At 34.4% G+C, this 26,449-nt stretch overlaps 1 protein-coding gene across 1 annotated transcript in view; it reads left to right on the plus strand.

Moving 5' to 3' along the window:
* CRISPLD1 (cysteine rich secretory protein LCCL domain containing 1) overlaps positions 1–26,220 on the plus strand; it is a 44,940-nt gene extending 18,720 nt beyond the window's left edge. Inside the window, exons 2-14 of the mRNA XM_029923634.1 lie at positions 4,798–4,916; positions 5,245–5,377; positions 6,931–7,046; positions 7,738–7,838; positions 9,525–9,665; positions 9,810–9,870; positions 9,980–10,046; positions 10,250–10,380; positions 12,322–12,365; positions 12,459–12,531; positions 17,759–17,834; positions 22,100–22,230; positions 25,105–26,220. Of these exons, the coding sequence (XP_029779494.1) occupies positions 4,798–4,916; positions 5,245–5,377; positions 6,931–7,046; positions 7,738–7,838; positions 9,525–9,665; positions 9,810–9,870; positions 9,980–10,046; positions 10,250–10,380; positions 12,322–12,365; positions 12,459–12,531; positions 17,759–17,834; positions 22,100–22,230; positions 25,105–25,156 (1,245 nt within the window). The 3' untranslated portion in view covers positions 25,157–26,220. The remainder of the gene's footprint in view (positions 1–4,797; positions 4,917–5,244; positions 5,378–6,930; positions 7,047–7,737; positions 7,839–9,524; positions 9,666–9,809; positions 9,871–9,979; positions 10,047–10,249; positions 10,381–12,321; positions 12,366–12,458; positions 12,532–17,758; positions 17,835–22,099; positions 22,231–25,104) is intronic.
* The last annotated feature ends 229 nt before the right edge of the window (positions 26,221–26,449 follow it).

The following is a 26,449-nucleotide window of genomic DNA, read 5'->3' on the forward strand; positions in this document are numbered from 1 at the left end:
TTTTTTTTATGGGTATAATTTTTTATTAAATATTAAGTAGATACAAAATAATATTTCCAAATATGTGTATGGTAAGAAGAATTCTAATACAATGAACACACATGGCCCACCACACAGTTTAAAAAATAAAACATTACTGTATCTCTGCAGTGTCCTATGTGGAATTTTTTAAATGGTAAAGTTAATATATTGAGACAGGCTTATTGTAAAAAATTGTATATAATTAGAACTCTATGATGTAAAACTTTGAAGTCTACTCATGCTAGAGGTGCCCTCTAGACAAAGTAACGCATTCTTTGTAATAAAGGAAGAAAGTTTCATGGTATGTCTATACCCTACCTGATCTAACCAACAATTGATATTGAAGTTATTTCCATTTTTCTGCTTTTACATTTAATGCTGTGGTGAACCTCATTGTATATATAACTTTGCTCACTTGTGCAAGTTTATCTATATGGTAAATTCCTAGAAATTTAAATGGTGAGTAAAAGTCATGAATGTGTATTATTTTAAATTTACCTAATTTGAGTTGGTTTTCAGATACATCACATTAAAGTGCTTTTATGTAAAAGAAATGTTGCAGTAGTCTTTAGAAAATGATAACAAGTCAGCATCTGAAACCAAATTTGATACTCTAGACTATAAGCTAGTTGACCCATCCTACATGCAGAGATGACTTCTATGTAGAGTCTTAATTAAACAAATTTTCATCAAACAATCTCACAAAATTTTACTCCATGTTTTTTAATATAGTGTAAAGTGAAAATGATTACAAAGTCCTAAACAGATAATCTGTGGGAAATTGATTTTTATTTGAAAAATAGTCTACCTTTCACTTGAGTTTAAGAACAATTTTGAATCCTCAATTATAAGCAAATTCTCATCTTCAGAAAAATTCTTAGTGATTAAATACATTTAACTCATTTGATGTATTATAATAATTTTGAAGTTATAAAGATTAAACATTTCTCAGCACATGAATTTTCAAATTATATATATATCTGGAAAGAGCTGTAAATTTACTGTGGTCAAGAAGATATGTTTGAAAATACTTTATTGTTTTCAAGAGACAAAATTATTCTCAATATCAAAGAGAAAGGAAAAGTAATATCTCAACTATTTTTGTCTAATGGACAGTGATACAACTTAGTGGGTAACCTACCAATATTAACTCTGTTAAAACTACATTCTTATGTGACTTCTAGCTGTCATCACCTATTCAAGTAGGATAGCAGGTATTCTGGTAGGAATAGGAATTGTATTCATGTCTCACTGAGGATAATATAATGGTGTAATTTTCTGTACATATCTTGATAACTACATGCTTTCCAATTTCTACCAGTATAACACTTTAGTAATAAAATTACCTTGTATTTCTAGATTTACTTTTGGAATTCCTTTGTTAACATTTAGGATTTCTCATAAAGGTACACACATACACAAGAGGAAATGATAAAACCTCCATGTTAAACCAGCTTTAAAAATATCATTGGAGACAAATAAGTCAGTAGTTTTCTAAATGTTTTAGTACTAAAACTTCATTGAACACTTCACTGTGCTCTAAGAAGGAGCAGCTTAGACATGTAATTGGAAAATAGCGTGGTTTTCATTTCTACACACCTCAAGTACCCATTTTTTAAAGAAATGGTAATTTTAAATGTGGTTTTGGGTTTAAATTAGTGCTGGGTGAATAGTTCAGTGGGGACAAGAAAGTCTGTCAGGCCATCTTGATTTTATTTACAAACCTGAATTTAAATAGAAATGTGTAAAGACTAGCTTGCATTTAAATGGGATGGGTATGAATTATTGATGGTCTGAAAACATGTAATGTAATGTTGTGGCATAAAAATAAACATTCTGTGCTGTTTTCACAATAATATTTCTTTCAGGACAGCTATATTTTCATTAAGGTTTTTTTAAAAAGTCTTCTTGATATTCATTATTGAACTTTACCTAACCACCTATGCTTGACTAGATTCTTTAAAATAATCACTTTAAAAATTGTCACTAATTAATTTGTTAAATATTAATAAGAAATTTTAGTTGAATGTGCCTCTGCCTCAATTTTGATATTAAAATGTGTCCCTGTTTGAGCATAATTACAGTTCACTGATATGCTTCCCCCTTTATTTTTAATGGATTACATAGGAAACCTATGACATAAAAAAACAAGCTTATCCATAGTATATACTCAGTAATTGAATTTTAGTCCTTGAAGGAACCTGAATTATCTTCTCTTTCACATTTTGCCAAAAAGAAAACCCAGCCTAAAGCATTTGAATGATATATTTTAGATTTTATTTCAATTTCTGTACAACAGAGTAAACAAATTTTTGCAATATAATGTATTTGTGAATCGGAAGCTAGTTGTTTATCCTCTACAAAAAAGCATCCATCTTCAATTTCATTAGAAAAACTGACATCTGAGGTTGTAGAATCAGATATAAAACAAGAGTCAGTTGACCTTGAGGAAGGGTCCCGTGGCCTCTCTTAAGGGCCCAGCTGAGTAGTTCCTACTAGGGTCTCCTAAGTCGTGATCTAAACTTGCAAACTGACTCAGGCCTGGGCGAGGAAAACTCCAACAATGGAAACTCCTCCTGTATCCCCAGTCTCTGGGTGGTCTCCCCACATTCTCTTGCCAGCTGTGTCTTCAGGGTAGCCCTCTAATTGTTGGATCAGGTCTGTCAAGATGTGTGTCTTAAAAGAAAAAGAACTGGATAGAGGTTGTTTATCTTAACCCAGTCGGAGAAGCCTCACAGTCTAATTCTGTGTATTAGAAGGGCGACACAATCCAGCTCAAACTGAAGGGAAGGGGAGGAAATTCACTACCACCTTTGTGGGAGTTGTGGGAAAGAGTGTTTTAAAATCATCACAGTGTCTTCAAGATGTGTGTGTGTGTATGTGTTGCTTTTTCCCCTACTGTGCTTTCCTTTGGCCTACAGTCATGACTAGGTTTCTTCTTCCTTTAAAAATCAAGACAAGCAAACAAATTCTCCCCAAGAACCTGGCATGTTACCTTTTTTTTTTTTTTAGCTTCTGCCCATCATCTCTCTTCTTCGTTTCTAAAGTATTAACAGAGTAACCCACACGTGGTTTACCCACTTTCTTTTTCCAGTCACATATGTGCCCTTATGTTTTGTTTTCTCCCCAGCAATGTTCTGAAATCGCTCTTGATCATGAATTAGTACTTAGCAGCACTCGTCTTTCTGGAATTTTCCATGGCATTTGATCTTGTTGCTCACTCTCTACTCCTCTAATCCTTGTCCCGTTGTTTCTATATCTTAACCCTCTTTTGACATTCCCTTAACCTTTTCGACCCAATTTTCCCTGGTTTATATTACTAATTTGTTGTTTTTTTCTCTTTCAATTTTGAAAGCCCCAGAATTTTCTTTTCCTTCCTCTTTTCATTCTGTACCATCTTTCTGAAGAAAGGTTTCTTGGGGTGATAATTCAAAGTTCATGTCTTCAGCCAGATTTCTTTTCCCAGAACCCCAGTCACATATGTCAACTCTCTTCTTGGCATCCATACTGCATGAATCACAGACATTACCCTAGAAATTTCATTGCAATACGTTAGACATATTTCTATGACAACAAGCTATTTCCTTCTGTATTTTCTTTCTCCCGATTTGGTAACCCTCATTGTCTGCATCTTTTTTCCTCCTTCACCACCTACCTTCAGTCATCTTATCAACTAATAGGAATTTAAATTCTGCAACACAGTTTCAGTGTCTGCTCTTCTCCAGTCTCATTGCTGTCACCTTAGGTTGTGTCCTTATATTCCAGTTCCAGAACTATTTTTCTGTTTTCTTAACACGCCCAGAGTTCTGTTATTATGCCAAGGTTGAACCCAGCTCTGTTTTTACCATCACGTTTACTAAACACTACCGGGCTTTCAAATTAGCTTATTGAATATTAAACCTGGGACATAGAAAATAATTCAGTAGTAATTTTGTAATTTTAAGTATTTCTTTGTAAATTATTTTAAAAGTACAGATTAATCACTCTCATTGATGTTGTATATAAAATGCATATATACATATTGCATATAAATTTTTACAGGAATCAGATTCATTATTCATGCACTCAGTAGGCATTTATTAATCACCTTGTCTATGGGACAGACACAGAACATAAAAATATAGACTAAAGATAGCGGCATCAGTTAAATGGTGGATTCTGAGCAACTCATAGTCTTGTGAAAGAGACAGACATGTAGACAAATACTAAGACTGCATTATAATAGCTGCTAAATGAAGAGGTATTACAAAGTCTTAAGAGCTGCCAGGAGAGAATAGCTTACATCTGAGAAAATGGAAAAGGTATCTAGAATATATTATCTAAAGCTGGATTGTGAAGAAAGAATAAGGGTCTAACAAATAATTGGGGGAAGAATATTTTAAACAGAGGAAACAATGCCAGCAAGAGCAAAGAACAGGGTCTTTTCTAAGGAACAGTGTGACCAAGGATCTTGAACTTTATGTATATGGAAGTTTGTCATAGTGTTTGGACAGAGGATCAGTGAAGCATATTTTTGCTCACTTAGGTAATTCTAAAAATTTGTGGAGCAGATTGTAGGGATAAGAGATGGAGGCAGGGAGACTAGTTAGAAAGCCTGTATAAAAATCCAGGTGAAAGATGGTCAGAACCCAGACCAAGATGTTGACTTTGCAAAGCAATAAAAAGGGGGAAAACAGAAGAACTGAATAGAACCACATTATAGTCTGAAGAAAAGCCCGAATTCTACATACACATAATATGTGTGTATCTGTATTTTGTTTCTGTTTTGAACTCTAGACATGGGATGTAGAGCTGGAAAGATCTGCAGAATCCTGGGCTGAAACTTGCTTGTGGGAACACGGACCTGCAAGCTTGCTTCCATCAATTGGGCAGAATTTGGGAGCCCACTGGGGAAGGTAGTAACTTTGTAAAGTTCATTTTGTTTTTGAAAACATACGTGATTGAAATACTTACTATTTAATCAATGAAAAATTTTCTAAGGCGTAAAGCCTAAAAAGAAACAAATAATCACACCAACACAAATAAAAGTCATAGAAGAATAACCAGTAATATGTAAGACTTACATTTTGTTTTAAACCACTGATGTGTTAGTAATGTAAAGGGCATGAGTGTTTAAGAATAACTTATAAGAATATTTATCAGACTTTATCAATCTATTTTGCAATATTTGATTTTACATTTTCTCCAACTTTACTTGCTCTTTGTGGTTATCTTTACAAATAGATACAGACCCCCAACATTTCATGTACAAGCATGGTACGATGAAGTGAGAGACTTCAGCTACCCGTACGAGCATGAATGCAACCCGTATTGTCCATTCAGATGCTCTGGTCCCGTGTGTACGCATTATACACAGGTATGTCTTGGGTATATTATGCCTCATTTTTCTAAGTTGAGCTTGTGTAACTGTGGCAGAATTTACACAACTGAATTTACATACTGAACATGGATATCTTTCTTATGAAATTGGTGTGGTTATTGAAAAATTCTATTGATGTATATAGAATAGATTTTTCAATTTCTATAAAAAATATAAGTAAGAAAAGTCCAAACATCAGTTTTAAAAAGACACTATCTCGGAGCACTTGGGTAGCTCAGTCTGTTGAGCGACCAACTTCGACTCGTCTCATGATCTTGTGGTTTGTGAGTTCGAGGCCCACAGGGCTTGCTGCTGGCAGTGCAGAGCTTGATTCTGATCCTCTGTCCCCCTCTCTCTACCCCTCACCCCCCCACAAATACAAAATAAACATTCTTATAAAGGACATTATTTCAGTGATTTTACTTGTAAAAAAATTTTTAGGTTGGCCTCAGGAAATGCAAATGGGGAGGAATTTACCCTCTTCATTATGTTTTATTTTCCAAAGAATAAAAATACAGTTTTATTTGCCATGACACTCAATATTAACATGTGTGCAGTATTTACCTTTTTGTTTTTTTTACTCAGCATTAACAATTGGTATTGGGTAAGTTCCAAATCTCTGAATTGAACTGGGAACGGTAGATTCAACTAGATAAAGCTCCCCACAGACCTGAGTTATGGCTGATGATTAATGAATATAAAGCAAATTGTTATGTCTACATTTGCATATGACAAGATTAAGATCAATGCTGAATTCCATAATAAGCAGTGGTGCAATGAAAAATACACATTATATTAGAAATTTAACTCCTAAATTTTTGTTCTACTACATACACTTTAAGATGTGAAATTCTGTTCCTTTGTTGGGTAAGCTTTTTATGGAAACATTAGCATAGTGTTTAGGTTTGTGAGGATGTAACTTTTGAACTATTTAGTAAATGTGTATTTTGAAGATGCTTAGATTTTATAGCTACTGTTATTTACTTGAAGCACTCTTCTTTAAGTTGAATTAAACCCTGCCCAAAGCCTCAGGAAAAATATCCTTCTGACATTGTCTTATTTCATCTTGAATGATAAAGGGTCATTTCTCAAGTTCAGTTTTATATATTTCTCTCTGGTATATGTTGTTGCCTACTTTTTGGAGCCTTTCTTTTCTTTTAAATTTAAATTCAAGTTAACATACAGTGTAGTCTAGGCTTCACAAGTAGAACCAGCGACTCATCTCTTACACATAACTTCCTGAAAAGTGCTCTCCGTAAAGCCCAGCATCCATTTAACCCATTTCTCCACCCATCGCCCCTCCCAGCAACCCTCAGTTCGTTCTGTTTTTAATTTTATTTTTTCTCCCCTTCCCCTATGGTCATCTGTTGAGTTTCTAAAATTCCACAGATGAGTGAAATCATATGCTATTTGTCTTTCTCTGACTCACTTATTTTGCTTAGCATAATAGCCTCCAGTTCTATCCACATTGTTGCAAGTGGCAAGATTTCATTCTTTTTCATTGCCAAGTAGAATTCCATTGTGTATCTATTTTCCTTTCTCTAATGTAGGTAGTGTGGGCAACAAGTAACAGAATAGGCTGTGCCATTAACTTGTGTCATAACATGAACATCTGGGGGCAGATATGGCCCAAAGCCGTCTACTTGGTGTGCAACTACTCCCCAAAGTAAGTAGACAAAACGTTATTTTTTATGTAAGTTTTTCTTTATATATATATGTTATATATACATGTATATATACTTATATATTACTGAGTAAAGTGTCTTGTTTTAATTCAGTTTACTTAATATGGCAACAATTTTGGTTTCCTGATGCATATCAGTGCTTAAAAGGAATATGGAAATTGAAAACATGATCTTTGTTGAGATAGGGATTATATTTTTTGACTTCAGTTTTACATATTACATTATTATATTCCTTGGTATTTTTGATAATTTGGATTTATTATAGAAGAGCAACTGTCTGTTAACTGAGAAATACATTTTCAGCTATGTAAAGACCACTGAATGATTATGCTGAAAATATTACAGCTGTACTTAGGGTTAAAACTAAGTCTAATGTCTGTTTATTACAACAAATGGAATATAGATGAACATCCCATAAGAGAGTCGATGTTCTGTAAAAGTTTAATTTTGCAATTTTTAAAAATATACATAACAAGTTACTTAGAATATTTTCAAAAGAATAAAGTAGCAGTTTATATATAAACCTAGTAACCAAAGGGACTCTGTGATGAATGATATAAATGTTTTAAATATGCATACCAAATTCATTATTTAGAAGATAGTAATATTTTATAGTGTTTTATAAATAATGCCTTTAGACCACCTCTTACTTTAGTGGATCATCTCTTTCAGGGGAAACTGGTGGGGCCATGCCCCCTATAAACATGGACGGCCCTGTTCTGCTTGCCCACCTAGTTTTGGAGGAGGCTGTAGAGAAAATCTGTGCTACAAAGGTATGTGCTGTTATGTCACAGTATTCAGTTTGATTTATATTGTAATCCAATGTCTGCATTCATTTGTACTTAAGAGGCAAAAAGCATATTTAATTATTACTTAAAAAGTTCCCAGAACTCTATTTAAAATATTTGAAGCCAATAAAAAATATATATTAATATTAATATTATATACGTAAATATAATATTAAGTCTGTAATAGCAAAAAACATATTTAAAAGAAAGTTTCATCATTATTCCAGATAACAACTTCTAATTCTGCTCTGAAATTATCCCAGAGTGACAAGTGTATTTGCATTTTTAAAAGCCATCTTGATATATTATTGACTAGAGTTGTTTTCATAAGTGTCTTCCCTTTTGAAGGATTTAGCAATCTAACACAATTTATTTTTAACACTTTAAAAGTTTTTGCCCAAATACCTGTCCATGAATCTTTCTGAATGATGGTTGGTGAATTACACTTCTTGCTGTAGAATATATAATCTCTCATGGCCAATATAACAAATAAAAGAAATAAAATAGTATTGTAAAACTATTGTAAAAGTAGTGCTCTGAAAGGCATTTAATATCTTAAAATGTGCATATAAATACGGTATCCTGTTTACAGCACATGAAGGGAGAACTTAGATAACAAAACTTTGTGAAAATCCCCCTCTTGTTGGGGATCCGAGTGAACATTTCTGCTCCATTGTACTTTTTTCTTCATGATGAGACCAGAGGAGGATTAATGTAGACTAAGCTTTTTAGAAAACATGAATAAATGCAGCTCTTTTTCAGTATTCATAAAGAGATGTGCCTTATTTTCCCTTGATGACTGAATGCTCATTAGTATAATGAGCAGACCAGAAGTAACAGGATAGTATTTCATTCTGTTATATGAGCCATTTTTCATTCCTGGAAGCATTTTTCATTATGTGTGGGTCTCCGTTTTCCATTTTTTTGCCATCCCTAAACCTCCGACCTACTTGCCCCTTCGACAATGGCCACTATTTTACTTAAAACTGACTTTCCTCTGAATTCATACTTCCCTTTTCTAGGTTCTGAGTTCTTGGGCATACATGAGAATAACACGCCTTTCCAAATTGCGCCACTGTTAAGCCCTTGATATAAGTAACCTGGAAAAACCAAAGTTTCAATTTCTGCAGGTTGAATTTCTTTCTAAAAGAGAAAAACCTTTCCCATGGAAACCGATAGTGTAGTAAATTAAAAGGGCATGTCAGTTCTTTTTAAACTGAATTTCCTCTTGGCAGAATTTTAAATATGACCCTTTTGGAAATTTTAAATGTGATTTTCCAAAAAAAATGATTTCATGTGGGGAAACGAATTCAACTACACTAAGCCTCGGCTTCATCGGATCACGGTGTAGACTTGATGGTGTCATTATGAAAGGCCATCCCTGATACCACTCTCAAATATAAAGCAAAGTTTAGAAATGACTCCATTTAATATTAGCCAGTTTTTTCTCTTATTAAGCATAAATGAATCGAGTTCAAAGGCTTATCCATGTATTTTATTTACACCAGGGCAGTATGTAAGATAACCACTTCAAGCCAAAATCTGTGCCAAAAGAACTACCAGTTTTTCTAGTTTTAAATGTTATACAGGCATGTAAAGGTATAGCATTATTTGATAACTGGTGCACATTTAGGGTGGATTCATAGTTCTTAAATCCATTCTCTCTAACAGAAGGATCAGACAGGTATTACCCTCCTCAAGAAGAAGAAACAAATGAGATTGAAGGGCAGCAGTCCCAGGTCGGGGACAGCCGTGTTCAAACAAGAGCGGACGACAGTAACAGAAACGAAGTCATAAGCACACAGCAAATGTGTAAGAGCTCTGCGTTATTTACAAAAATGTTAAAGGTTATGTAGATGGCAAATGCAACTCTGTTAATTTGGACATTTTTAGAATGGCAAAAGCTTGATGAATTATAGCGACTTATCTAAGTTTTTTTTTTTTTTAAATTTTCAGCCCAAATTGTTTCTTGTGAAGTAAGATTAAGAGATCAGTGCAAGGGAACAACCTGCAATAGGTAATGTTTATCATTATTTTCAAAATTACGTGACAAAATACAAGTAATATTTTCGTTTCAAACTAACATTCAGAGAAACTAAATTTTGTTCCTAATTTTTTTCATCTAGATATGAATGCCCTGCTGGCTGTTTGGATAGTAAAGCTAAAGTCATTGGCAGTGTACATTATGAAATGGTAAGTAGTATAAATACAATGATGTGGGAACGGGACCTTTATATACCATTTGATTTTTTGATGAAAACATAATGATTTATATGAAGTATGGATATTTTGCTCAGATATGTCTGTTTACCTTAAAGTCATTTAAGTAGTAACTAGTGTCCCACGCAGTAGTCTTAGTGTTTTAATATTCGTTCTCCCTTCCTTTTTTCTCTAAGCAATCCAGCATTTGTAGAGCAGCGATTCATCATGGAGTAATGGACAATGATGGCGGTTGGGTAGACATCACCAGGCAAGGAAGAAAACAGTATTTCATCAAGTCCCACAGAAATGGTGTTCAAACAGTTGGGTAAGCGCCCAAATGACCTTTTGGCTGAGATGATTTTAAATTGTAATAATGTTGACAGATTCTTTTAGAACAAAACGAGAAGAATTTATAGAGAAGTTGGTAATTGTCATTTCAGCTGTGTAATTTCAAACACAAAAAGGAGCCAAAGAATCTAAATTCAAAGTTGAACATTTTTTGCTTATAAAGAACATGCAAAAGCTTTACATTTTCTGGAATTTCATTGAGAATGTATAAATTTACAGTTATTTCTGATGTGAAGCAAAGATTTTTCAGCTATAAAAGAGAATAGCCCAGAGAAGGCTAATTGATTGCATATTCTCCTGCCCTGTTTATGGAAAATGGATTATTTCATGCAACAGTAACTTTGTTAATAAGATAAACTATATTAATAGGTAAAAGAACATTTTGAAAAGGTCTCTGAATATGTAATATACTATGTACCTTTTGTCCATCTAAATGTATTTTAACTCAACATAAAAGGATTAGCTTTTGAAATATTTTTCATATTAAATATGACTATTATTTTAGAGCACTCTATATTTTGATATGAACTTTATAGAAGTTAAAAAATTTGGCCTTTCGAAATAACTTTGTAGTGTGTTTCTTCTGTGTAAAAAATAAACATTGAACATCAGAGGAATGCCTTTTCTTAGGATATATGACATAGTTTCTTTCCTTTGTTAACTATACAATTACATGAAACTCCACAGTAGAGGATTCATAATGATAAGAAAGAATTTATTGAAAACACTTGAAAATTTCGTGGAATGTCATTCTATGTAGACATGTTTGTTCAAAGGCATTATGGATGGTTTTCATCCTCTGCAATTACTCTCTTAAGGAAAAGCTCTATAGAAGCATTTATTGACTAGATTATTAATTTAGTAAAATGTATTAATTACCTTCAGTGAATAATAAAAGTTATGAACTTTAGTAAGCCAAACACTGGGTGTTGGATTCAAGAAAATTTATCCTATTTACTTTTTTTTTGTTTGAACTTAGTTTTTGATTATGTTTATTTCAGAAACTCTTGAAACATGAAGGGTGTGTCCTATTAAAATGCTATCACAAATAAATTTTATCTTTTAGAATGGATATATTTCTGAAAACATGGGTATAATTAAGCCAATTAAAAATTTGATATATAATGGAATACCTATTCTATCCTGCTTTTAAATGATGCCTATAATAAGAAGGAATTCATTCATCCTTGACATTTTACTAGGTATTGGAGGAGCAAATAATTAATAACCCATACTCCTTTTAGGTACTTATGATCTAATAGTTTTTTTCACAACACTACTTTGTATTTACTATTGTGAGAGTTTAAATACTTCTGTTCTATGGTAATGGGGTAATTTTAGAGTTTTAATTTAACTTAAAAACTTTTTTTAATGTTTTTATTTATTTTTTAGAGAGAGAGAGAGAGAGAGAGAGACAGTGTGAGCAGGGGAGGGTCAGAGAGAGAGAAGGAGTCACAGGATCTGAAGACAGGCTCCAGGCTCTGAGCCAGCTGTCAGCACAGACCTTGATACGGGGCTCGAACCCACGAACCGTGTGATCATGACCTGAGCTGAAGTTGGATGCTTAACTGACTGAGCCACCCAGTCACCCCTAGAGTTTTAATTTTAATAGGAAACAAATATGTAGATATAAATCTATGTAGTTTTATGCTATTATCTGTACATTTTTAGATTAATCATGAAAAGAGATCATCCTCTACTATCAATAATGATTAACTTGCTTGGTATTGATTTGGTTCATACTTGAAGTTAATATGGACTTAACATAAAATAGATGATGTATTCTTATTTCATTACTAGATATTTAAGTAAGAATGTGTAAGAAGAAACAAAGTATTCATAGACCGAAATAATACCAGAAACTATGTTGAGGATGATGCATCTAAAAATGGTTGACATTTTTTGTTTTTATTTTCAGCAAATATCAGTCTGCTAATTCCTTCACAGTCTCTAAAGTAACAGGTTAGCACTTTTTGAAATCTTATTTTCTAACCACTATATTGCATGTTATTGTTGCCAAAGAGTTCCTTATTGTCTTGTGTTTTAATTCTTCAGTTCAGGCTGTCACTTGTGAAACAACCGTGGAACAGCTCTGTCCCTTTCATAAGCCTGCTTCACACTGCCCAAGGTAAGGTTTTCTAAATTGTCTCATTCTTCTTGACTGACGAACATACATAGATTGGGCTTTTACTCTGTGATAACTATTTTTTCCTGGAATTATGCTGTCTTCAGGATCCAAGAGTATATGGTCTTGTGGTCTTGAACTGCAAAGCAGGAGGGAGAGTGGGTCGTCACGAATTCCTTGGTCTCCAGGCACTCCTAGTGTACTTCCTCCAGATGCCAGAGTGCTTTTGTTTGTTCCATAATACCAGGGCTGTTGGTGTACTCTATGTTCACATATGCAGGAAGACTTCTGTCTTAGTCTGCTCAGGCTGCTGAAGCAAGATACCATGGGCTGGGAGGCTGTAAAAAATAGAGATTTATTTTCACATAATTCTGGAAACTGGAAGACTAGATCAAGGTTGTTTTGGTTTCTTCTGAAGTCTCTCTCTTTGTAAGATGGTACCTTCTCTCTGTGTCCTCACAAGCAGGGGAGGTAGGGAGAGAGAAACAGAGAGAGAGAAGGCTTTCCTTTCCTGGGATTGGGGCCCAACTCTGATGATCTCATTTAATCTTAATTAACTCCATAAAAGCTCATCTCCAATACAGTCACACTGGAAGTTGGGCTTCAACATACAGATTTGGGGGGGGGGGGACACACATTTAGTCTACAACCGTTGTTACCACTGGAACTATAATGACATACAGATTTTTAAATATTTCCATCCATTTCCTAAATTAGATCAATCTAATTGCAATTGGTAAGTCAAAAAGCCCATCTTCTGTCTTTTATTTTTTTGTCTTGTATACTGCCTTTTTAAAAATTATAATGGAGTTTATCTACTATACAGTAATGAAAGAGTGCTTCATTTATCTTGATCACACTGAGGTGAAAATTATTAGAACTATGATGGCCATAAATCCATAACCATACATAGGAAAAATGAAGAAGGTCTTTTCATATCCAGTCTTACTTCTATCCATACTTTCTCCATTAATACAAAGAAATCATATGTTAATTCTAAGAACCAATAATAAGATTTAGAGATAGAACTGTAAGTGATAAACTATAGTTACTAAAAATGTGAGGGAGCTCACTTTTTATGGAAAAGTTTATTTATTTTGAAAAAGCTCATTACTTGGCCTTTTATTTGTTCTTTAAACATTTTTTAATGTTTATTTATTTTTGAGAGAGGGAGAACACACAGGAGTGGGGGGAGGGCAGAGAGAGGAGACACAGAATCCGAAGCAGGCTCCGGGCTCTGAGCTGCTAGCACAGTGTTGTGGGGCTCGAACTCACAGACAGCGAGATCATGACCTGAGTTGAAGTCAGACGTGTAACTGACTATGCCACCCAGGCGCCCATTCACTTAGCCTTTTAAAACTAAGGCAGTATTTTACTTAAAGAATAATATTGGTTGTTCATAAGGCAGTAAAAGACTATGATGATATAAGAAGTAGGTATGTCTTGGGATATTTTGGAGCCTGGAGCCTCTTTCAGATTCTGTGTCTCCCTCTCTCTCTCCCCCGCTCTCCCACTCATGCTGTCTCTATCTCTCATAAATAATTTAGAATTATCCATTTATAAATATTTATGAAATACCTACTACAGTATAATGGTAGGCCCTCTCAGCCATGTGACTAGGCCTCTGAGGACCAAATAGTAAGGATAATCTCAATAGAGCATTCCAGCATAAAGCCTCCCTTTAGGAGATGCTAAGTAGATGGTAATTTTAATATCTGTGGCATAAATTGATGACAATATGTTCCAAAAGAAAAAAAATCATTCAAGCAGAATATTAATAAATTTTTCCTGTTTCTTTGGTTATTCCAGGAAGAAAAATATTCCTCCAAAAGGAAAATTCTTCTAGTTAAATTTTATCCTTATGGCTACCAACATAACAATTTGGTAGAAGTAGTGATTTATACGTAATTTTGACCTTCAGTAATCTGGAAATTCACCCTCCTGTTTTCTTTCAAAGACTAGTATAACAAAGGGTTGTCTTGTCTTTTCTCATATAAATTTAATAGTTTTATAAATTATGTTATATATTATTTATATGACAGTTTATAACTTTTAGGGACCATGTGGTTGGTACATCTGTTTCAGAATTTCATATAACTTAAATAAGTTGAGACATAAATCTGTTGGGTAGAAAATGCCTACAGCAAATAAATAAAAGGAAATTAACTCAAGATGAGCATGAAGAAACAATATTTACCTGTGTGATTTTGTCCTTAAGAGGTTCCATGGCTGATAGAATGGACCCAAATAAGTAATCTCTATACTTCAGTGCCATAACCTTATAAATATCATATGTTTGTGTGTGTTATTAGAAATCCTTTTTTTTCCTGGCCTGGGGATGAGACATGGAGAGGGAGGGCAGAAATCATAGATTAACATATATCTATGAATAACTTTTGAAGCCTATTGAATGTCCAAGATGTAAAAGCAGGTATCACTAAAATGTTGACACATTTTTGTTTAAAGCTTATAACTAAATTGTATATAGAACAATGTTTACCAGGTCACTATCTGCATTCTAAGTAACACACAACAAGGTGTTAAAACCAGAGATTAGACCACAAGCAAGTAAAAATCTCCTTCAGTCTATCTTTGACCTAAACTTGCCTAAGCTGAAACTATTTCAGTTTGGAGCTACTGACCTTGGCCTTCCACAAACCAAGTGTCAAATATGGTCAAGGTGGAGCCAGCGTAGTGTGATCCTAAGGGCTGAGCAGATGGTCCTACTACCATAGGATGAGCAGTGAATGCCCAGCTGTTCTCAAACATAGAGAAAATTTCACAGTCAAGGGGGACACCTTTCCTCCTATAGGAATCCTCAACAGCATCTTTTATAAAAATCAGCTTTTTAATTTAAGGGTATTAAAACTCAGACTCACTTATTTATATTTAAATGTTTCTGGTTTAGATACTAGACGTATATATATTCTAAAGTAAACAGTGTTATACAGATTTTAGAAAGAAGAAATGTAGCTGTTTCTTAAAAGCTATCTTAGGAAGGAATTGCTTCAATTGGTAAACGTAATTGCAGTTGAAGTATTTTTAGAACACCTTTAGGAGGGGGCATCTGGGTGGCTCAGTGGGCTGAGCTTCTGCCTTCAGCTCAGGTCATGATCTCATGGTTCGTGGGTTTGAGCCCCCTGTCGGGCTCTGTGCTGACAGCTCAGAGCCTAGAGCCTGCTTCAGATTCTGTTTCCCTCTTTCTCTTTTCCTCCCTGCTCACACTCTGTCTCTCTCTCTCAAAAATAAATATTTAAAAAAAGTTTAGAATACTTTTGGGAAACTTTTGATTCCTTCATCAGAGAATGATTTTCATGTAATAATTTTTTGGGACTCTGATTTATTTACAAAAATGAATTCTTCCAAATGTAGTTTTTAATGTCCTTTTAGTGAATGAGTGTGTGTGAGAGAGAATCAAAGAGCCCATTGATTAAAAAAGTGCCACTTGATAGTTTCTTAAACTCTGAGTGGACTTTCAGTCATCTGATTGATTGAACAGTGACAGTTGGATCCTATGTTGAAATAAAATCTTTTGGAAATGTTATTTATTAAAAAATTTTTTTAATGTTTTAGAGAGAGAGAGTGAACATGAGCAGGGGAGGGGCAGAGAGAGAAAGAGACAGAATCTAAAGCAGGCTCCAGGCTCCAAGCTGACAGTAGCCAAAGCCTGAATCAGGGCTCGAACTCATGAGCCTTGAGATCATGACCTCAGCCACAGTTGAACGCTTCACTGACCACCCAGGCACCCCTTAGAAACGTTATTTAAATGAGTTAAGCCAATCAGATATCAGTAAGACAATAGGATACCTGGAGAAAGAGTGTTCTATGTGCAGAGAAATAGAAATACAAAGGCCCTGAGGAAGAGCCTATTTTTGTATGTTTGAGAAGTAACTATTAGGCCAGTGTGAGTGGAAGGAAGAAGTGAAAGAGGAAGAGGATATAAGGTCAGAAAGATAATGGGGGGAAAGGATAATGCAGGACTTACTGGCCATTGTCAGGATTTTGTCACTTATTCTGAATGAGATGGAAAGCCACTAGAGTATTTGGAGCAGAAAAATGATATTGTTGGTCATGTATGCTTTAATATAAGTGGGGAAAAACACTGGAGGGGCAAGGTTGGAAGCAGAGAGAGCGTAGGAGAGCCTATAGCAGTAAGCAAGATACCACACGATGAGTCTGGTGTCTGTAACTCAGGCTTGAGTTATAGTAACAGGTGTTAGGGATGCTCTGATTTTATTTTAATGGATGGTCAATGGAAATTGATAGCAGACTGAATGTAAGGTACGAGATAAAGAGAGGGATTGAAACTAGAATAAAATTTTTGGTCTGAGCATCTGGAATAATGGAGTTGCCATATACTGTAGGAAGCCTACATAAGGAACAGATTTGGGGACTGGAGGAAGAGATTAGAATTTGTTTTTTAAGCTGTGAAATTAGGTGATTAACTAGTTGTTACTTAACCTTCTAATTTCTGTATGTCTAATTACATGAAACAGAAGTTGGTGTTTTGATTTTTTACTTTGCTTTTCTGTTTTGAGTGTCATTGCAACTACTGTATTGTAAATGATGGAAAATAATTGCATATGTTAAAAAAATATGAAACTTTATAAAGTAAAAAAAATAAATAAAATTTTTAAATTAAAAAAAAAAGAATTTGTTTTTTAAACATCCTTAGTTTGAAATCATTCTTAGATTTAAGTGGAGATTTTAAATAAGCAATAGGACATACAAATTTGGAATTAAGAGGTCTCACTGGAGATATAAATTTGGAAATAAGTAATTTATAATCATAATTAAAACCATGAAATTGAAGGATATAGCAAAGATGTGAACATAGAAGAAAGAAACTAGATGTGTGAGTTAGACAATGAGTCAGTTTTTCAAGTTACCTGTTTATTAAATTCTCCAGAAACATTGGGTACCAGTTCCCAGATACTGAGAGATACTGATGTTTCTTTCTGGTGAAATATTTAACCCCTGAATTAGAAGGCTTCCTGGCTACGTTAAGAAAGAAAAGAAAGGAAACACCTATGTGCCAAAACCTGAAAGTGGGTAAAGTAAGCAGAAGCAATTGCTTCTACTGCCTGGCTTGTACAATTGACCGATTTCAAAAGAAAAAAAAATGAATGGGGTGAGAATGTTGTTATCTTTTGTGTATGCATGTCTGTGGTCTTATGAGTAAGAACTGAAGAAACCAGCTACTTAATATTTGTATATGTATATTTTTCAGAGTTTACTGTCCTCGCAATTGTATGCAGGCAAATCCACATTATGCTCGTGTAATTGGAACTCGAGTTTATTCTGATGTAAGTATCTTAATTTATGCAGCTCTCGGTATTCATGTACATATGTGTTTATACAATATTTGTATGTATGTACATTTATATATAGAATAAGGAAACAAACTTCTGTGTTGGTATACATATCCTCAGAGAAGCTAATCAATAATAACACTGAAAAACAACTATTCTGATGCAAATATGAGTGCATAATAATTTATTTTTACCAAATTTTTCTTTATATCCTACCCATATGTCTTCTATCAGACACTTTTGAAACAGACGGGAGGCATCCTTCTGAAGGAAAATTCATTCTGTATTTTTATTATTTGTTATTTTTTAAAGTTTATTTATTCTGAAAGAAAGAGAAAGAGTGAGAGTATGAGCAGGAGAGGGGCAGAGAGAGGGAGACAATCCCAAGCAGGCTTCACTGTGTCAGCACATGGGGCTCAAGGTTAGGAACCACGAGATCATGACCTGACGCAAGATCAAGAGTCAGGCACTCAACCGACTGAGCCACCCAGATGCCCCTCATTTTGGTTTTTAAATCTTCCTTTTGGTTCTTCAGTATTTTTAGTGTAAATTTGATAATTAAGAGATTGTCAAATGTATGAACAATGTCTTACACTGCCAAAGGAGCATTTTTTCTTTTATTTAAAAATTTTATTATTAAATTTTTAAATTTAAATTTTAGTTAACATATAATGCAATACTGGTTTCGGGAGGAGAGTTCAGTGATTCATCACTTGCATACAACCCCAGTGCTCATCACTAAAAGTGCCATCCTTAGTACCCATCACCCATATCCCCCATCCCCCACTCACCTCCCTCCATCAATCCAGTTTGTTTCCCTCTCTCCTCTCTTTACCCCCTCCCATATGTTCATGTGTTTCATCTCTTAAATTCCTCATTTGAGTGAAATCATATGGTATTTGTCTTTCTCTGGTTGACTTATTTCACTGAGCATCCTACACTTTAGGTTCATCCATATTGTTGCAAATGGCAAGATTTAAAGAGCACCATGGAATCAAGAACAGATAACAAGTTAGAATACACACAAAAAGAAACTACGTGACGGATGTTGTAGTAGATGACATTACTGGGCCGGACAAAGACTGTTGGCTGGGAGGGCTTCAGTATGGACAAGTGCTTTTTGAGACAGTTGTCAGGCATGGGTTGGAAATTGGAGTAGGGACACATTCTGGGTGGTGTACAGTGTATAACAAAAAGATGACAACAGGTGAGATGCATGCATGACACATAGGTTTGCGTATCTTTGAGCAGGTGAGCATTGAATCTCAAAGGGGCTGCAGCCAATTTTGTGTGAGGGGCAGGGGGCCCAGCTCTTAAATGGAAAGTCTGAATGCATGCTGATGAGTTTAGATTTTGTGTGGCAGACTTTTAGAAACCGTAACAAATTTCTAAGCCAGAGAATAGCAAAAACAAATTCAGGAAATATAGTCTCAAAGCACATATTCAATAGAATACCATGGAATTAGGTTTGTAAGAAGAGGCCTGATAGAGTATTCACCACCTTATTTCTGTTGGTGAGTTCACTGAAGTCCAGGGGTTTTTTGTTTGTTTGTTTAAGTTCAGCCTTATCTTTGCAGTTGTTCTCCACATCTGAGTCCCTCTCAGGCATTCAGCTTTGCCCTGTACTGATCTGCAGCCTACATGTCCTGCTGGTACCATAATTTATTAGTCCTCATGCTTTGCTTAACTTCCTGCATGTTAAAATCATTCTTCACATCCTAACTTACCGCCACTTTCTCTGTGGAGTGTTTTGCTAGATGTCCTAATACATGTATAACATAGCCCTTCTTTCAGCCCCTAGAACTTTATTTTTTTTTTTTTTTACTTTTAGCACTTACCTGTTAGTTACGATTGTTTCTCTGTCTCTTTTATTATTTTGAAGTTCTGTGAGGACAGCAGCTGGGCAATTGGAGCGTCATTTTTTCATTAACAATTTGATGTGTGCCAACCTGTGAACAAGACAGAATTACATCCTGCCTTAATGAACGTAGAGCACACAGTGACATCAGAAATTTGCAAATACCTTGCCCATAAATATTTGTTGAAAGGTTTTAGAAAAAAGTATTCTTTTTAGGTTGTCCCTTTAAACACCAAACTTTTAATTTTAGTCATGCCTGGTGAAAATTTTTCATAGTATCCTATATACTCTTATACCTATAAGCCATCTCTAGGGTTAATGTTTTGTTTGACTTTGTGTAGAGATCATTTTATCTTCTTACCTCACCGGATTGCTTAAGCAGTTATATATAGGAGATGATTGTATAGATCATTTTAAGAGTAAGTTGGAATTCCTAGGACTGCTGTTACATGGCCAGCGCAGAGTCAGAGATTCAAGCAATAACTGTCAATCTTCCCCCTGCTACAAAATATATCATCTCTTTAAATACAAAATATGGAAAGATCTTCTCTCTCCTTCCCTCCCCACCTTTCTACCTTTCTTTCCATTACTACTTGTACCTAGTATTATTTTGAACTTTTCTCATTTGTTACAAATAAAGTTAATTTCTGCATTCATTAAAAGCGTTTCACTGTTTTCACGGATATATTCTTTTTTTCATGATATGTTATGTTAATTCTTGCAAAGTATGAGTATAAAAAAATCTCTTCTGACCTTTGAACTCAAATAGGAATGCCTGCTGAGTGCATAGTTATGGGCAAAACAATAGTTTCAAAACATATTAAGTACTTGGATTTAGTGAATGTTATATGTAAGCACTTTTATGCCTTGGGGAAAATGCTGATAATACTCTTTAAACAGAGCAAGATAAATACTGAAATGTGCACAGAATTGTTTTTAATTTCATCTGTTATGAACCATATTGGATACAAATATTAATTCAGTCAGGAACTTATAAATTGAGTAAAATGCCTCTTCAGAGTAATGATAAGAAGTTTAGATATATGGTACTTTTTGATACAGCAAAAGCATGAAAAGGATTAAAGAGCTTGGCATTCAGGCTCTCTGATCTAATAAGTTCTGACTGATGCCACAAAGTTCAGAGCACAGTAATAAAGCAAGGTCATTAAGATGCACATGCTTATGTGAACTTAAAAAAGCACATTAAGTCACTCACATGTGCATAGAGAGAAAAAAAAGAACACACTGGCACGATCAGAAAAGACCCCTGGGATATGAGGGGGACTGTCTTATACAGAAACAGTTCAAGTGTTTCATTTTGGGGGATTTCCTCAGGCTGTATTCAGCTATTGACAAGTTTTTGGTAGAACATTAGGATTAAAGCAAATGTTACAATCTGGAGATTGGGGTAAAATAAAAGAATCACCTTCTAGAAATCCATAGGTAACAGTTGTAAAAATGTGGGCCTGAGACAATTTTGTCTTCCATAGAACTTCAATTCAATTAAGATTGTATGACTGGTACAACGTAATCACAGCACCTCAGGTCAGACCGTCCAGACCAAGAGGGTAACACATTGCAGGTAGAGGTTAGGAGCTGTGATTGCTCTTCATATTCTTCTTCTAGGTTACATTTTCTCTGTGTAGACTATATTATTTAATAGAAGAAAATTCCCATTTAATACACACCTGTATTTTAGAAGAGAGACCATAAAGATATACAGAATTATTATCTGTTAATAAGTCAAAACTGAACACAAACCAAGTACAGATAATACAACCTGTTAACATTTGGTCAGAGTGACTAGCAAAGGGTGAAATCTAAGAGATAAAAGGAGGGGAGCGCCTGGGCGGCTGAGTTGGTTAAGCTTCCGACTTTGCTCAGGTCATGATCTCCCAGTTTCTGAGTTTGAGCCCTGTCTTGGGCTCTGTGCTGGCAGCTCAGAGCCTGGTGCCTGCTTTGGATTCTGTTTCTCTCTCTCTGTCTTTCTCTGTCTCTCTCTCTCTCTCTGCCCTTCCCTGCTCATGCTCATGCTCTGTCTCTGTCTGTCTTTCTCAAAAATAAATAAACATAAAAAGAGATTAAAAGAGCAAATTTGTATCTGATTACTTCTAGTGTAGGAAAAGCTTGCTGTTTAGAAAGGCGAGTGTTTGTTAGATTAAATGGTGAAGGGATTCTCCCGTTCTGGCCACCCTTAAGATCTGCCTTCAGACTGGCTCAGAATTGGCTTTATTTAACTCTGTGACTTTTGAAACAGTCCTTTATGCACAAAACATCACTCCATAACTGCTGACTCTCTATACAGAGACAGTTGCCAGCAACTTTGGTCCAACAGAAGAGTAGGCTGGACAAGTTCAGCAGGAATTTCCTAATAACAGTGGGTTCTTCTTTGTTGCCTCAGCTGTCCAGTATCTGCAGAGCAGCAGTACATGCTGGGGTGGTTCGAAATCACGGTGGTTATGTTGACGTCATGCCTGTGGACAAAAGAAAGACTTACACTGCATCTTTTCAGAATGGAATCTTCTCTGAAAGGTAAATTTAAAAATGTGTATATATATGTATTTTGTATTTTATATACTTACAGTATTTCTCCATCTCTCCTCCCATGTCTCTCTCTTTCTCTACATAAACGCAGCTTTATGGTTGCTTTACAACCAAGGCACATTAGTATGGTTTGGAGTTAAGTGGCTGCACTGGCTTGATTCCTTTGCACATGAAATAGTCGGTCTTCCGGGGATGGGAGAAGCTGAAGTACTAGAGGTGCCTGTCTCCTCCAGGCTTATAAAAATCAACATGAAAATCGGATTATGAGTCAGAACCACTCTTTTGTTAACTGTTAATAAGGAAATTTATTTCATCCTCCTTTGGATTTTCTAGATTAGTTTTTATATGTAATTCTTTGTAGGTGAGCAGGGCCCTGAATATTTTTCTAATCCAATCATATATTGACAAAGTATTTGACAAAGAATGAGTCTGGATTTTCCCCAGAACCAAATTTGCTTTTTGATAGAAAGTTGGATACCTACTATAATGAATGCTTTCCGGTCATCTTTGGTCCACTAGTATTATGTATTTTATTGGTTTGGAAAAATTCATATGACTTACTTATTCAAGTATTTCAAAAAAAGTTAAGAGCACAGAACCTATAGTGATTTTTCAAATCATTTGTGCTCGTGGAAATAATATTAGCTCTCATGTATATTGTATGGACACATAAAAATCTCTAACTTTTAGACATTTACTGGATTGTTCAAAAGTGTCAATGGGGGTTCCACATCTACAGTAAAGTTTCTTTAAAGGTCACCAAAGGATGTGCCATGCTGGGTAACTAGATTAACTTCCACATAACCAACTGAGTGCCATCTTTATGAAAAGACAGCTTTGCATTGTTAAGAAGGTGACTTCTTTATAATCTGACTCATGTGGTTCATAGTAATACTCTAGAGCACTAAGTTATTATTTCCTAAATCTGATAAAATTTAAATTATATTGCTATCATACTTATAAATATTTTTAACATCTATGGTTTTAAGAAAAAAAGTTAATTAGACAGAGAGAGAAAGAGAGAACGCAAGTGAGCTGGGGAAGGGCAGAGAGGGAGAGAGGGAAAGAAAGAATCCCAAGCAGGCTCTGCACTGACCGTGGAAAGCCCAATACGGGGCTTGAATTCACAAACTGTGAGATCATGACCTGAGCTAAAGTCAAGAGTTGGACGCTCAACCGACTAAGCCACACAGGTGCCCTGGTTTCAAGAAAATTTTTAGTGAGGAAATTTAGTGGTCAAATCTGAAAGATCCTAGGAATTTCTTTAGTGAAGAAATTCAGTTTCCATTTCAGTGAAATGGAAACATACACATACACAGCACATAATATATATACATTATATATATAATATGTATTATATGATATATATAAAGTAGATATGTATAAAATATATTTTTGAGTTGTAGAGTCTGATATATAATTTAATAAGCTAAACTAAATGGTGTTTCATTTACCTGTCATATTGCTTATATTTATTCTAAAACTATAAGATGATATCCTGAGAAAACAGAGAACAATAATTATTTTTGAGCACCTACTATAAATTTCTCAGATCTGCTGAGCACTTTAAGTATAGTAGCTCAGCTCCACCCACAGTTCTGTAAGTCAATTCTGTAAACCCTGATTTAATAGATCTTAGGCTCAGAAAGTTTAAGTGATGTGCCCAAGCTCTTCTAACTAGTCAGTCTTAGGGACTGGTTTCAGTAGTAGGCCTGTAGACTCAGAAATATGCATTTTTTCCAGTTTATCACTGTGTACAAAGAATCAGTACACCAAACACATTCACTTTCCAGGGTGCTCTGTCAATCTGTTTCCTATAAATAAAGATTGCTTTTGATTGGCCATCTGCGTGTACGAAAAACTTGATCTGACTATGTTTATTGAGTACATGCTTATGTGTACTCTTGTGATATCCTCATACTTTTTCACTCTAAAAACTCTCCCCTTTCTTTTCTTGCATATAAATATATATGTAAAAGGAATTGCACTTTATCTTACTTTTAGCATTTATTGTGTTTATCTCTAGAGGCCCCTTTTTATTACTAAGAAAAACTTCATGCAAAAATGTAAAGACTTCAAAAGTTTACATTTGATTAGAATAAATAACAATTAATAACATTATCAATGTTTTACTTTTTAAGCATTAAAATAAAACATCTTAATGGTATTGCCAAATAAAATATAAATAACAAGAAAGAATTAACTGTATGATTCTGTATTGCTTTTTAACTTGTGTTTTAAAATATGTTGTGTTTAAAATGAGATTGAGTATTTGTATGCATGTTTCCATTTCAGTGAAGAAATTCTTAGGACCTTTCAGATTTGACCACCAAATTTCTCACTAAGACCTTTCTTGAAACTAGAGATGTTAAAAATAGGAATAAGAATGGTGGCAACAGGTTATACATTTCATCAGACTTAAAAAATATTAAGTTAGTATTCTAGAGTATTGCTTAATTATCACTCTCTTCTCAACTTGCAGTTAACTTTTAGCCATATCAGTCAATTGTAAACCTGACTCTCAATATTCTTCCAGTAAAATGGAAAAACAGCTGCCTAACTGCTTTTTTAGAAGGTTGTAATATAGGAAAACATGATCTGGAATCTGTTAAGTTCTATATAAAATACTATTATTACTATGCACCTTAAATTTTAGTAAACTTGCAGCCCAGCACACAACCAAGATTTAAAGAATTATGTCATCCTCACTCAGGCTTTCCAAAAGCTATAAATTTAGTAGCCTAAAGAAAGTTGGCCATCTGGATTCATAGAGCTGCTTTCTTGACTGTCATAAGTAAGCATGATTTATTTGGAGGATTATATGTGGAGATGACATCAGTATACTTTTTGTGTTTTTTGCAGTTTACAGAATCCTCCAGGAGGGAAGGCATTCAGAGTATTTGCTGTCGTGTGAAATGGAACACTTGGAAGAGGATGGTAAAGACTATTCCAAATGCCATATTTCTGAAGTTTGTATAAAATTGTAACATTACTGTACAGAAGATACCAACTATGTTCAGCCCCCAGAAAAGTGCCAAATGCATATAAATCTTGATAGACAAATTCTGTAAAAATAAAACATGGGACATTATTAGCTTTGGGAAAGGTAATGAATATGTAATGGTTTTAGAAATCCTGTGTTAAAAATTGCTATATTTTCTTAGCAGTTATTTCTATAGTTAATTACATAGTCGTGATTGTTCTACATTTCACATGTTCTTTTATATGGTGCTTTGAATATGCCACTAATTAAATGAATCTAAACATTGAATGTGAATGGCCCTCAGAAAATCATCTGGTGCATTTAAAAATAATCAACTCTCAAAAAATGAAAGGAACCATATTATCACATTTTTCCCAGTTCAGTACTATGCCATTACCTACTCCAAACAATCGGAAATTGTTTTCCACTTAATACCTGTATAGTTCTCTCTTCTGTTACATTTAGGCATATAGAATATTATGTCCTGATATTGCACTTCTTATTTTGTGTAAAGTAATTTCTTAATATCCAAATGAATCTATTAAAATGTTTGATTCCTTGGGAATGGCTTTAATAGTAAGTGGAATGAACTATTTATTCCATAGTAGAGTAGTGGTATGAAAACATTCCTAGTGATAATATAGTGAATATAGGGTTAAGCACAGAACAGCGAGAACTTTCTATGTGTTGTTCAAACTGAGGTCACACATTTTTCTTTTGTATCCTGGCAAATACTCCTGCAGGCCAGGAAGTATAATAGAACAGATTTTAACAAAGATAAACTAATGTATTGCGTCACCATTGCCACTGATTTAATTAATGGTAAATGGCCTTGTTTATTATGTTTCCATTTTATGGTACCTATGATGGTGATATATTTGTTTCTGTGAAAAATGTATTGTGCTTTGAGACTAAAAATCTGTAAAATGTTAATTTTGGTAATTTTTTTTTCTGCTGGTGAATTTACTCTTTCCTTGTAAACATATTAAAATTAATCATGTTTCAAAATATTTTTAGTCTCATTTCTTCCTTATTTTGACGTAGAAATTGTCTTAAATTAACAAACTTATTGCAAGTCTTTTAAAGTTGGGTTATTGACATTAATATAAATAATATCCTTAATACCAGAAATCTGAAGTCAACTTGATTATTTAGGTATTTGTATTTGAAAGAGAAGACAGACAATCATATATGTAGAAGCATTGTATCAAGGGAAAATTTGAA

Source organism: Suricata suricatta, chromosome 15 (genome assembly GCF_006229205.1).
Source record: "Suricata suricatta isolate VVHF042 chromosome 15, meerkat_22Aug2017_6uvM2_HiC, whole genome shotgun sequence".
Classification (NCBI taxonomy): Eukaryota; Metazoa; Chordata; class Mammalia; order Carnivora; family Herpestidae; genus Suricata; species Suricata suricatta.